Genomic DNA, 12,667 nt, shown 5'->3' with positions numbered 1-12,667 from the left:
ATCAGAAACCAGAATAATATTCTGGGAAGGACATCTGAAACCTGCAGGACCAGAACTGTCAGGGGTCCCAGATTATGGAACTTCCCCCNAAAAGTCAGGATCTCTAGAGTGCCTTAAAACACAACTGAAAGCTTACCACTCTTCAAGATGCTTTTGTTAAACATTTCAGTTTTAGGTCTCATTTTTTACATCATTTTAACGTTTTTGTTCTGTCGCGTTGTTGCTTTTATTTTAACTCTGATTGTTACCTCCACCAAGGAGATTGTTTTCTATAGCGTCTGTCTGTCTGTCTGTCTGTGCGAGATTACTTATGAACACATTTTCATGACAATTTCATGAAACGTCAAACACGATCCAAGGAGCAAGTGATTCATTTTTGGTGCTGATCCGGTCAAAGGTCAAGGTGGCAGATCAGCCTGAGCTCTGACTCTGCAGCTGGATAACAGGAATGTTAAACTGCACAGCTGGACACCTCGTGGGTCAAAGATGATGCCTGTTGATTTGAAAGTTCATGGAGTCAAAGGTCAAGCTCACAGGTAACCCCTTTGTTAAAAACTTGCCTGTGCTCCTACATGTGATTTTGTTTCCTCCACCAAGGAAGTTCTGTTTATGGTTGTCACCGTTGGTTTGTTTGTCTGTCTGTTTGCAAAGATCAGACAAAAACTGATGAAGAGATCTGGATGAAATGTTCAGGAAATGTTGGAGTTGTCACACAAAACAATGGATTACATTTTAACGGTAATCCAGATTAGGATCCGGATTGCACTATTTTTTTTAACCATGCTGTGGCCTTGGTGGAGCTTTGCATTCTCTGAGTGCTTCTAGTTTTATCTGTTTTTATTGTATTTGATTTCATGTAAAACACTCAGTAGCTTTGGTTTTAAAAGTTGCTATATAAATAAGTAGCAGAATCTGTTTTCGAAGCCTTTGAAGTTGGTGAGAGTCAGATAAAAGCCATTTTCAAAACTTGCAAATATTTGCATAAACACCTCTAAATTGTGTCCATTTCCAGTAGAAACCCAGATAGCTGTGGTCATTTTGTGTCTTTCTATAATTATGTGCCCGACCAATCTTCAATTACAGCTATTTTTCTTCTCTGTTTGCTCGTCTTGCATCTTTTGTTGTGGTCTCAAATTACATTGTACGTTTTTTGTTTTTTTTAGTTGTTCTGAAGCCTTTTTCATCCTGCATTTGCCTTTTATAATGGTTTCATTTAGTTGTGTGCATGATTTTTCACAAAGTGATGCAAAATAATTGCATCTCTACAGTTGCCCTCAGTTGCTGACATCCCGCTGCTGATCATTGTTTCTGTAGTTCCCATCAGCCTCTGAACTGATTTTCATGACGTGAAATCTGAGTGTCGGTCCAAAAGGAACCGGTCAAACAGGGCTCATTAGTTACAGGGTGAGGAGTGTTCTCATTTTACGCAAATGGGAGACTACGAGGAAGATGGAGAAAAGCTTTTCCCTCTGACCTTCGAAGCAGCAAACTCCATACAGAATTGAACTTTTAGAAGCTGACGTCAGATTCGCTCACAGGGGCAGTGTTTGTTCCCCGATGTAATCTTTAACTCAGTTGTGTCGGATGGTTTTGAACAGTTAAAAGACACGCCCTGATATCCGAGCTCAGTGTCGCAATGCTTCGGTCCCTCCTTTGTTGGACACGAGAACTGACCCTCAACAGCAAAACTAACAAACAGGCAAGGAGAAAAAAATTCCACCGTGGGTTTATTGGTTTGCAGATGATTATAAATCATATGTTCACAAAGTAGTTGATTTTAAAATGTCCTTACTTTATCAGCTGTCTCAGTCTTTGAACACACCCGTTTAGACTCGGACAAGAAAACTGTTTGTCACTAGATCACAACTTCAGAGCCTAACACTGAACCAGTCCACATGAGCTTCTAACCCAGTGGTGTCCAATCCCGGTCCTGGAGGGCCACAATCCTACATGATTTACTTGTTTCTCTGCTGAACTTGAAGATCTGCTGAAGAGCAGATAAACAACTAAAACATGTGGGATAGAGTCCCTCCAGGACACCCCTGTTCTAATGTGTCCCAGCCTGTCTGTCTTTCCATACATCTGTTTTTTTTTCTTTTTGTCTCTGTCTCTACATTTGTATTTCTGTCTGTTATTCAGTTTTTCTCTGCACGTTTGTCTGTCTCTTTACATTTGAGTGTCTCTCTGTCTGTCTTTCATCCTGTCTTTGTCTCTTTCAGTCACTTTCTGTCCATTTGGCTTTCCATCTGTCATCTTTCATTGGTTTCTGTCATCTTTCTGACCCATCTTTCTCTCTGTCTTTCCATCTGTCCTTGTCTGTTTGTATTTTTCCCTGTCTTTCTGTCCATCTGTCTGTCTTTCTGACTTTGTCTCAATCAAATCAATCAACTTTATTTATACCATAAGGTAAATTTGGTTACAGTGAAGTGAGCTGGCTTGCTTGCCAGCCAGGAAACTAGACATAGACACACAATAAAAATAAATATAACATGATTCAAAAGTGGCTCAGTGCTCAGTAAAAAAAAATATATATATATATATGTATATTAAAACTATGCTGTCTTTCTGCCCATCTGTTTTTCCCATTTGTCCTTTTGTCTGTCTGTGTTTATCCTTGTCTCTCACTCCACCAGTCCGCCTGTCCGTCTCGTCTGCACGTAGGTCTTCAGGCTCCGTCTCACACCTCACGTGTCTCTCCGTTACTCACTCAGCCCCTTCCTGGAATAAACCCACGCCTCGCTGTGGCCCGGCTCGGTCGAACACGAAACTGCCTGGGTGCGCGACGACAAAGGCAACAGGGATTAGGTTCTGATTGCCTGACGGTGTCGTGTTTGGTTGCTGTCGGCGCTGCCAGCAGTTCGCGCCTCAGCGGCAGCGGAACACGCCATGTGATAGGAGGGAGTTGAACTGAGACATTACACTAGTGGTGTAATGTAACCACGATCATGACACTTCAGATAATGGAACAGAAACACACAGCTACTCTGACACAGATACAGGGACTCTCAACAACAAGCAAGGGTCTAAATCCTAATCAGTCATTTGGTGGATGTTTTTACCCTTCATTCTCTTTGCGGGCTTCAATATTATCAGCAAATTACATTTTAAAACCTCTGTTAGAAACAGGAAATGAATTAAATTACATACAGTCGTAACATAAAAAAAGGACATCCGTCTTTCGATTCTGTATCATGACACAGAAAAGATCTGGTCTGTACAAGGTTGTAAAATGATTCAAATCTAACCTCGGGTGTAGAAGAACGCACAATAAATTCCACCATGTCATTTCTGATGAAACAAAAACAAAAGCCAAATGGACAAGCTGAGTGTGAGAAACCAAACCCATCCTGGCTGCTTCTGTAGGATTTAGGAGGGAAAGTAGCTGCCAGGTCAGCTGCTGGTCAGATCAGATCCACAGCCAGAGAAGAGGCACTGGTTGCCATGGTGATTCCCACCTTTTCTGGTAAACACGCAGCATCACTCTTTACCAGACGCACAGCCAGAAACACAAACTTGAAATTGAGCTCGCTGTGTGAAAACTAGAAGTCATTAAAAAAGTAGTGGAAAACATCTGGTGGCCGTTCATGCACATTTTTATTTATTTACAGTACATTAGGCAGGACACGCGACAGCTTTTCAAGAAAAACTCAAAGTCCAACTACAATGGAAGTCAATGAGAATTGGGGTGTTTGCCGTCGTCACTCTGTTGGCGTTATAGCAGCGAGAGGCACGTTGGGCGAAAGAAGACAAAAATGCCCACATTTCATCGTATAAACTGTACTTAAAAAGTTGGTGACAGTAAAGAAAGCCTGTTTGCAAAAGATCTTGTAAAGTTCAGCCATTTTAAAGATGATCATCATCATATTCGAAGCTGAACATACTCTGATAAAATGCTCCAAATTCATAAGCTTTGGATGTGGAAATGTTTGGTAAGGTTGTGTTTTGGGTTGTTTTTTTTTATTTTTGTGTGTAGTAGTCATAGAATAAATCATGAAGATGCTTTATTGTTTTTGAGTTGGCACGCTTAAATAAATAAAATTAAAAAATGGTGCTGTTATAGATTTTGCATTTTAGCTGTGTTTAGATTCAATATAAACTAGTTCAGTAAGTTCTGGGTAGTTTAATTTCAAGGTTTTATTTAATAATCTGAATATTCATATTCTGACATTTAACTGTGACTAAAGGTGTCAGGCAAACACCATGTGAAGGATGTGACAGTGGTAGATATCCATTACAGAACGCCTCCTGATGCTCTCCTTTTCTCATTCTGTAAGTAATTTCATGGCTCTTCTTGGCTGTAATGAGATCTGAAAATGAAAAATTAAATAAAAGAAAGGGCCATCATTTTTTTTTTTTTTGACTGTGTGTGTGGGTGATTGTTTGTCTGTTGGCAAAATTGCTACAGACCTCCAAACTACCTGTTGGCATCAACGCTGTCTGTCTGTTAGCAAAATGACTCCAGAACCACTGGAAAAAATTTTTTTGTGAAACTCTCAGAAAATAATCAATGAATGAGAATCTACAATTGTTTAACTTTTTGAGTCAACACAGTTTAGGATGGTGGCCACTTATAATCAACTTCAGCCATCACGTAAACAGCTATAACTCAGTCGTTACAGATATTGAGCTAAAGTTTGATGTGGTAGTCGCTGAGAGTCATTCACAACACATACTCTGAGTGCTCAGAGATCTTCCAAAATCTCATCATTTACGAGCTTTGACCTAAAACTTTGACCTATAACGTTGCCATTTCTCAACATAAGAAGATTGTAGTTTGAAACGTTGTCATGAAAGGTGGTGGGCGATATGCATTCCTTCGAGGTATGCCAGGCCTTTAATTTTATTTTAGTTTAAATTATCAGAGAGTATCTGTATTGGTTTGACCAATTTAACATCAAAGTAAATCAGTTCATGGAATAAAATGTTTAATATTTCACTGATCAGTTTATAATGTAAAGTGCGTGTCCCTGAATATTAGTGTCTGTACGTGTGTATATGTCATGTGAATGTGTGGACTTTAAATAGCTGCTTGTGTCAAACATTAAAACATAAGTTTGGAACAATTAGAACATCTTTGCAAACAAGACAAAACAATAAAACCATCCAAGACATTTCTGGGAGCCAGCTCATGGTGTTGTAAAGAGTTTAGTTTAAAGTTTGTTTTCTGTTCTTCTCACTGACAGAAGTAAATAATTCACATGTATATCTGTACATCTGCTGATGTTACACCGACAAGTTTAATTCTATTTAAAAACAGAGCGCAGAAATGGGTGCAGCTCTTCCGTTTCTGCGGGGCTGAGAGTTGAAAGAGCTCTTTAAACAGGAACAGACCAACAGACAGAAAACTGTCAGACCTGCATAGAATAAAACCACCAGCAGGGAGCAGCACTGACCCGCTCTGTCACTACAGCTATTTCGTCATAGATAGATAGATAGATAGATAGATAGATAGATAGATAGATAGATAGATAGATAGATAGATAGATAGATAGATAATGTTTTTGGTTTTACAAACAAGTAATAAGACCAAATCATAAATTAGATGTAAAAATCCAGTTATAATATTAAAAGCCTAGAATTCCCTGACAGAATGCATATCACCCACTGCCTTATCATAAGATGACAAAGATCATTTTATGATAAGAAATGATGAAGTTGTATTTGTTTTGTTCAAGCCTTTAAAAAAAGTTACAGTGATCTTATGTAATGTCACAAAATGTCCCTCTCAGGGTATGTGTTGAGGATGACTCTCAGCTACTGCCACACCAAATTTTAGCTCAATATCTGTAAAACCGATTGAATTGTAGCTATTTTTGTGTTGGCTAATGTTAATAAGCTGTGGCAGACATCTTAAAATGGGTTAATACCAAACGTTATTCCGTTGGAAATGTACATCCAGTGTCTACTTCGCAAGTTTCATTAAAACTTGCCTGGTTTTTCATGAGATATGTTGCTAACAGATAGACAAACTAGATTATGTGTTAAAGATCAGTCTCATTTACAACCATACCAGGTTTTAGGTCAATATCTGTAAAATGTGCTGAGTTATAGACATTGTTAATGTTTTTAATGTTGATTGACTGTGGCAGCCGTTTTGAATCGAGTTGACTCCAAAAGTCAATCAGTTGTAGATCCATTAATTACTTTGTGAGAGTTTCATTACGGTTCACCCAGTGGTTCACGAGATATTTTGCTAACAGACAGACAAAACTAACCTATGGACACACACAAATGCAGTGAAAGGCATTGCGGGCAATGACAATACATCATATTCAGTATATCACAGCAAAATGCTTATGAGTAAAAGGTTGTCCATTGGCAGAAATCTGCTGATTGCATCAAATCTGCACCTAAGTTCTGCCACCATCCTGAGCAAGCACGGGCCGGAGGGCGACAGTGGAGAGGAATGACTGCTTTCTGACAGGAAGAAACCTCCGGCAGAAACAAGAAGCAGGATGGGCGGCCACCTGCCTTGACCTACTGGGGGTTCTGTAACGAAATATTCGGATTAAATCTGAGTTTGTCATATTGACTCCATTAACTTTATTTCAAATAATTGTCACAGAATTAGTTTAGGTTTAAAAACAGTCTTCTGGGCCTCTTCCTTTTTGCCATATCTCCTCTGACTTTTTGATTATTTGTGTAAACTATATTGTGAAATAAACAAATGAATTAAAAATAAAAAATGTGATCAGGGAGGCATTAAGCACATGAAACAACCCAAGCCATGTAAACCTCCCAGGGTCTATTGGTCACCTAGCTTCTTGAGCTAATTCTTGATTTGGAGACAAAAATACAATTAGCTCTTTATAAAAACATTCACCCGGGTTTTTCAACTCTCCATCCCTCTGCGTCTCACCCTGCGCTGCAACCGACCGCACTTCTCTACGGCTATTTTTATTATTGTTGTCATTGGTAAACACCACACATCTGCTTGCCCATGCTCGTTTCTCATTGGTCTAAAAGGCTGTCCGTCAGGCAACTTCCACCATTTTGTCCACTTTTGATTGGCCGGTCACACTCTCCTCCCTCCTCTTCACGTTGTAGGGTCTGAGCGGTTGTGTCCCCGGTCTGGCACGTTCCTAGCTAAATTCTGCACGGTGTAAAATTGGACCCCCCTTTCCCTTATTTTGCTAACCCAGAAAACAACCCAACCCCCTCTTTAATTCCCGAAACAGCCTCTACATTTGTGCGAAGCTCACACCCCAAATCTTTACCAGACACCTTGGAAGATGGCGGTGGTAAGCGGGATGTCGGGGTCGGCAATAGCCCGGCTGGAGGGCCGAGAATTCGAGTATCTGATGAAGAAAAGGTCGGTGACTATCGGCCGGAACTCGTCTCAGGGCTCAGTGGACGTGAGCATGGGCCATTCGAGCTTCATCTCCCGGCGGCATCTGGAAATTTTCACCGCCAGAGAAAATGGTACTGGCACGGGGGAATTCTATCTGCGGTGCCTCGGTAAAAACGGGGTGTTTGTGGATGGGGTGTTCCAGAGAAGAGGGGCTCCACCTCTGCAGCTTCCCCGAATGTGAGTTAAATTTAAACCGGTGCCTTGTGTGGAAAAGGAAATGTTCATGTGGTTATGTGTTGTTGTTGTTGTTGTGGTGTTAGCCCTCAGCGGTACTGCACGTGCTGTGCGATAACGTGCGCTTCGTGTGTACAACAACGTCACATGAAATCTCCATATCGGACAGGCTGCTTTTACAAAATCACTGCTTTTTCATACATAAAACATCTCTCAGAACCCGGTTTACACCCTTGGGTTATTCGTTTTGGTCATAAGTGTTTTTCGGCTACCATGTAACCTGTTCTGCTTTATCCATGAAATATTTATCCTGTTTTTTTCCTCTCGAGATGTGAAAGCTAGCTCATGTTAGTTGTGAAAAAGTGATATTCGCTGACATGTGTTCATCTTTATATGTATCAGAATTGATTCGAACAACAGAAAAATGCCTTTGAAACGATTGAATTGCATTGAAAATTGAGTCTACTAAAAGTTAAACAATTAATGGTTTTGTTGGTCGTATCACCTGCGTGTTAGCAGCACTTTTTAAAGAACCAATTGGTCTTGTTTTATCTGCTTTAAACAAAATTGAGTATATTTCATCCCGGAGAACAATCTGGTTATTAAATTTAACTCAACTTCAATTTGGGTAGAAAGTAATACAGAAATAATTAGAAGGTTTGGGCTGTAGAAAGGGTTTCCCCATCTTCCTGTTTGTTACTTTGCTTCCTCATTTTAATCCCACGTGTTGATATGTTTGACACCCTCATGGTCATTCATGTTTACGTGCCTGCAACTAAAGCCCTGCTCATTAATAATACATTAGACACATGATCTGTTATAATGGTGTTTTTTAGGTCCCTGTTTGAATGTTGTGAAGCTGACACTCACAGCTTGTATCTGGGTCTCATTTGTTTGGACCGCCTTGGCGTGCTCGTCAACAAGCAGGAGGCTAGTCTGTACAGCAACTCCCATAAGAAAAGCTTACTTTAAGGTCCGGGTTACTTTGTGCTTTGTACACTTTGTGCTTTTGCAGTTTTGGTCACTTTATGTCCAGAATTCTCCTTAACAGTAGCCTCAGTGCTGTTGTCATCTCCTGGAGTAATGTTATTACTTCTGTAGTTTGAAGTTAGGCTGATGTTTGTTTAATCCCAGACTTTATTACCTAGCCCCTATCTTTATCGTCTGACACGTGACTCTAAACCTAACTTCTTAACCTCAAAAGCAGAGAAAGCAGTCTTAATTAGCATTAATCTCAGCAACTGCTTTATGACTTAGGACATTTGCCTGTTTCACATTTTTGCTTTATAAAATGACTGCATCCACACGCTTGGGACTTGTGGTAGATTAAAGTTTACGCACCCCAGGACCTGCAGCTGAAAAGGACGTTTTTGGGGTGCATATAATGTGTTTACATTTATTCCTTCATATTCAGCGAATCAGTGGCTGAACATAGAGTGGAGCGTGCACATATTCTGGTTATAAAGTTGAGCTCACCTGTGACCATAGCTTCCACTTCAAAATCCTTTCAGAATAAACTACAAGGACAGAAGCAGAAACTGTGACTGACTTGATTTTTGTTTATTTTATTTAAGTTCTTTTTTTTTTAGAGAGCGTAGTTGTGTTGTAACATCCTGACTGGAAAAGCAGCATTAGGAAGCAACTTGGCATGTCACTACCAGGTGCCAGTGTTTAAAAACAAGATGGTTGTGACAGTCGCATGAATTCTTCAAACGTCTTTGATTATTGAAAAATCGCTACCCATCTCTCATTTAAAGAAGAAGCCCTTTTTTACTAAAACCTACTCATCTGGTTAGAATTATAGCTAGGACCAAAGTTATAATATCAGTATTTATTTTAAGGTTGAATACCAGTTGGAATTTGGTAAAGATAAGGATTACTGGTTCAGGATATAAGCCGATCTGCAATGGTACACGCATGGGTTCAAAAAGGTAACACTTGAGGTAAACATCGGGGTCTGAAGTGGTTGTTGTTGTTTCCTTCGGCGGTGATCCCATTATTGATTTTGTTTCTCTCCCACTTGTAGGTGTTGTTTTCGCTTCCCCAGCACAAGTATAAAGATCACGTTCACCGCCCTGTCCAGTGACAAGAAGGAGCCAAGGAACGTGCCGGAATCACCGGTCAAACCTGTCCAGCCCCAGATCTCCCCACTGACCATTAACATTCCCGACAACATTGCCCACCTCATGAGCCCACTGCCGTCGCCCACCGGCACCATTAGGTAGGCGCGCTTGTATTTGTTGTCCTTTTGCTTTTCTTCAAGTTAAAAATATTTTGAGTGTCCCGACCCAAGGAATGTGTTTGAATCCGTTTTACAGTGCCGCAAACTCGTGTCCATCGAGTCCACGGGGTGCAGGACTCTCCAGCTACAGGACGAGTCGTGTTCTCGCCTCGGAACTTATGGGAGACAACTCTCAATCAGAAAACGACAAGGAGGCCTCAGGTGAAGACAGCCCAAAGGTGAGAGCAGTACTTACCCAAGGTTGGGTGAAAACCTACTGCTGTGTGCGCTTTTTAGGGGTTTCAAACCAAGGGTGTCTACATATATCCCAGAAGTTGAAGCTGGAGCAGGTACAGTGTTTCCACAAAGTGGTCCTGGTACAAGTTTTAAGTCCTGCACCCTCCATGTAAACGAACATGACTTTGCTTTTTTAAAAGACAAAAAAGAGAAATACACCTTAGATCTTTTCTTTTAGGTGTTGACTTGTTGATTCACGTAGTTCTCGCTGCTGTATGCTCTAATATCAATTTTTCTTATACATTTAGCTGTAATTAGTTTTTTCGTGCTTAAAAGAAAGTTCATGTGACTCCGTGATTCTGCACGAGGGAGTAGACAGGACTTAAAGCCCCACATCCCTAATGTGCACGGCAGCTTCTGTAAACCAGAACCTACCAGCTTCAGCTCCCAACAACGAGAGAAGGCGGGAAATTTGGTCTAGTATTATGATACACATCTGTGGTTCAAATCTCAGAAGGAGCGAAAGTTTTGTCGGTTTGTTACTCTGGGGCATACAGGTGTGTATTAACACAATGACGAGGCAATAAGACATCAGCCATGACTTAAGAGAAGCAACTTGCTGCCCATCAATTCGGGAATGGATAAAGGTCATTTCCAAACAATATTGAGTCCATCATTGTAAAGAGAGAAAGGTTATTAACATGAAAAATACATATAGGACAGTCTTCAATCTTCCCAGGAGTGGATGGTCCAGCGAATTCATCCTAAGGTCAAACTGTGTAATGGCCAGAGAAACAAAAATTTAAAAAAAAAACACCAACAATGAACAAAAAAACAAGAGCTCCATGTCAAACTCTACAGGCCTAAGTTAGCAGGTTAAAAGTTTAAGTTCCTGACAGAAGAAAACCAAACGGCATATCATCATGAACACCTCAGACCAGCTGTCATGCACGGTGACGGAGGGGTGATGATTTGGGTTTCTTCTGCAACTACAAGACCTGGGCTCCTTACATTGAGCTGACCATGAACTCCTCTATAAGCTAAAGGATTCTGGAGTCAAATGTGAGACCATCTGTCTGACAGGACCAAACTGGGTCATGATGCAGCACAACAATGATCCCAAAGACAGCAGCTGATCTACAACAGAATGGCTCAAAAAGAAAAAAGGCTGAGGTGTTGGAACGGTCCCATCAAATTCCAGACCTCAACCTGATTGAAATGCTGCGATGGGACCTGAGGAGAGCTGAGCTGAAACTAATGTCTAAATGAACTGAAGCAACGTTGTAAAGAAGAGTGGGACAAATGTCCTCCACAACCACGTGAGACACCGATGAAGTCATTCAGACTCAGTTCTCACTACACAATGTGTTAGTGCTGTTTTTTGCTTCATTAAGAAGCTGCTGATTTTCAGATTTTTATCCTGTTGTGTCCTGATACAATAAAAGTTTGAAATGGAGGAAAATGTACATTTCTTTTAATCATGACTGTAATTTCTTTTTCTTTTAATCTTTTCACTGCTTTTTCCTCTTCCACAGGATGACTCCAAACCACCATATTCGTATGCACAACTAATAGTCCAAGCTATCACGATGGCTCCAGACAAACAGCTCACACTGAATGGAATATACACTCACATCACGAAGAACTATCCCTACTACAGAACGGCTGATAAAGGCTGGCAGGTGGGTCTCTTTACACTTCGGACAGCTGTTTTGATGGGCATCTCGTCTGCGGTTGGTTAGGACACAAGGTTCGTGGAATTATTCAAACTAAATGCAGAAATCGTCTAAAAGGCCTGACGCCAGCCGCATTGTGAAGATTGCATTCCAGGCGGCAGTCTGCAGGCAGCTTTGCGCCAGGGAGGAAGAGTCTCTGTCACTGCGCGCTTGTTTTAAAAACAGAACAGACTTCATGCTGAGTTCACACAATGATTTGCCAACTTTGAAGCTGAGAAAATAAAGTTCGAACCTCTTGCTTTTCCCGTTCGAGTCGAGAGGAAAAGAGTCGCTCAAACTTAAGAGGTGAAAAACAACAAACTGGCTGTAGCGTTCACTAAGAGTCCCCCTGTTCCCCTCACCACACAAGCTGTTTGATTATCCCTGTGTTCACTGGTGTGAGCATTTTTCTTTCCTGTATTGAGAGTAATAGAAAATAAAACGCACAAAGGAGTGTTCTAAAGTCCACTTCAGTCAGTCCTGACTCTCAAACAAACACTTGTTAAACCACGTTACAACTATAGTGTCTGAATTTATTATCCACGTGATCTTTTTAGGTTCTGTAAACGAGGCAAAATGTTTATTGCCGTTTGCATTTTCATTCTTTTCTAATTCTTTTTAGCTGTTTAGATTGGCATTGGCAATATGTTTTTTTTTTTAGAAATCAGTAAAAGAAAGTGTATAAAAAATTAAGTCTGTTTGATCGGGTTTTTAATTTTGGTCCCCCGTGAAAATGAGTTGGATCTCCTGGAAGCAGAACGTCTCACAGCTTTAAAGAGAAGTTCGGAGGTCAGGTGTAGTTGAAGCATTGTTCCAAGGTCTGAAGATACTCAGGAGAAGGGCCAGTTAGTTGACTTTGTGGCAAAACCAGTTTTCTTAAATTTCTTGTTAAAATCTCGTCTTGCCGAGTGAACCCAGTATCTGGTCTCGTCCCGGCTCATGAGATGAGTGGCTTGTTACCCCCCCCCC

The 12,667-nt window shown here is 40.7% G+C and overlaps 1 protein-coding gene across 1 annotated transcript in view; it reads left to right on the top strand.

The window, feature by feature from the left end:
- Positions 1 to 7,028: 7,028 nt before the first annotated feature.
- foxk2 (forkhead box K2) overlaps positions 7,029 to 12,667 on the top strand; it is an 8,891-nt gene continuing 3,252 nt past the window's right edge. Inside the window, exons 1-4 of the mRNA XM_017416065.3 lie at positions 7,029 to 7,528; positions 9,552 to 9,746; positions 9,844 to 9,985; positions 11,519 to 11,665. Coding sequence (XP_017271554.1) covers positions 7,233 to 7,528; positions 9,552 to 9,746; positions 9,844 to 9,985; positions 11,519 to 11,665 — 780 coding nt within the window. The 5' untranslated portion in view covers positions 7,029 to 7,232. The remainder of the gene's footprint in view (positions 7,529 to 9,551; positions 9,747 to 9,843; positions 9,986 to 11,518; positions 11,666 to 12,667) is intronic.

This window comes from Kryptolebias marmoratus, linkage group LG17 (assembly GCF_001649575.2).
Source record: "Kryptolebias marmoratus isolate JLee-2015 linkage group LG17, ASM164957v2, whole genome shotgun sequence".
NCBI classification, from domain to species: Eukaryota; Metazoa; Chordata; class Actinopteri; order Cyprinodontiformes; family Rivulidae; genus Kryptolebias; species Kryptolebias marmoratus.
The sequence above is the reverse complement of the archived record's forward strand: the minus strand, read 5'-3'. Positions and strand labels throughout refer to the sequence as shown.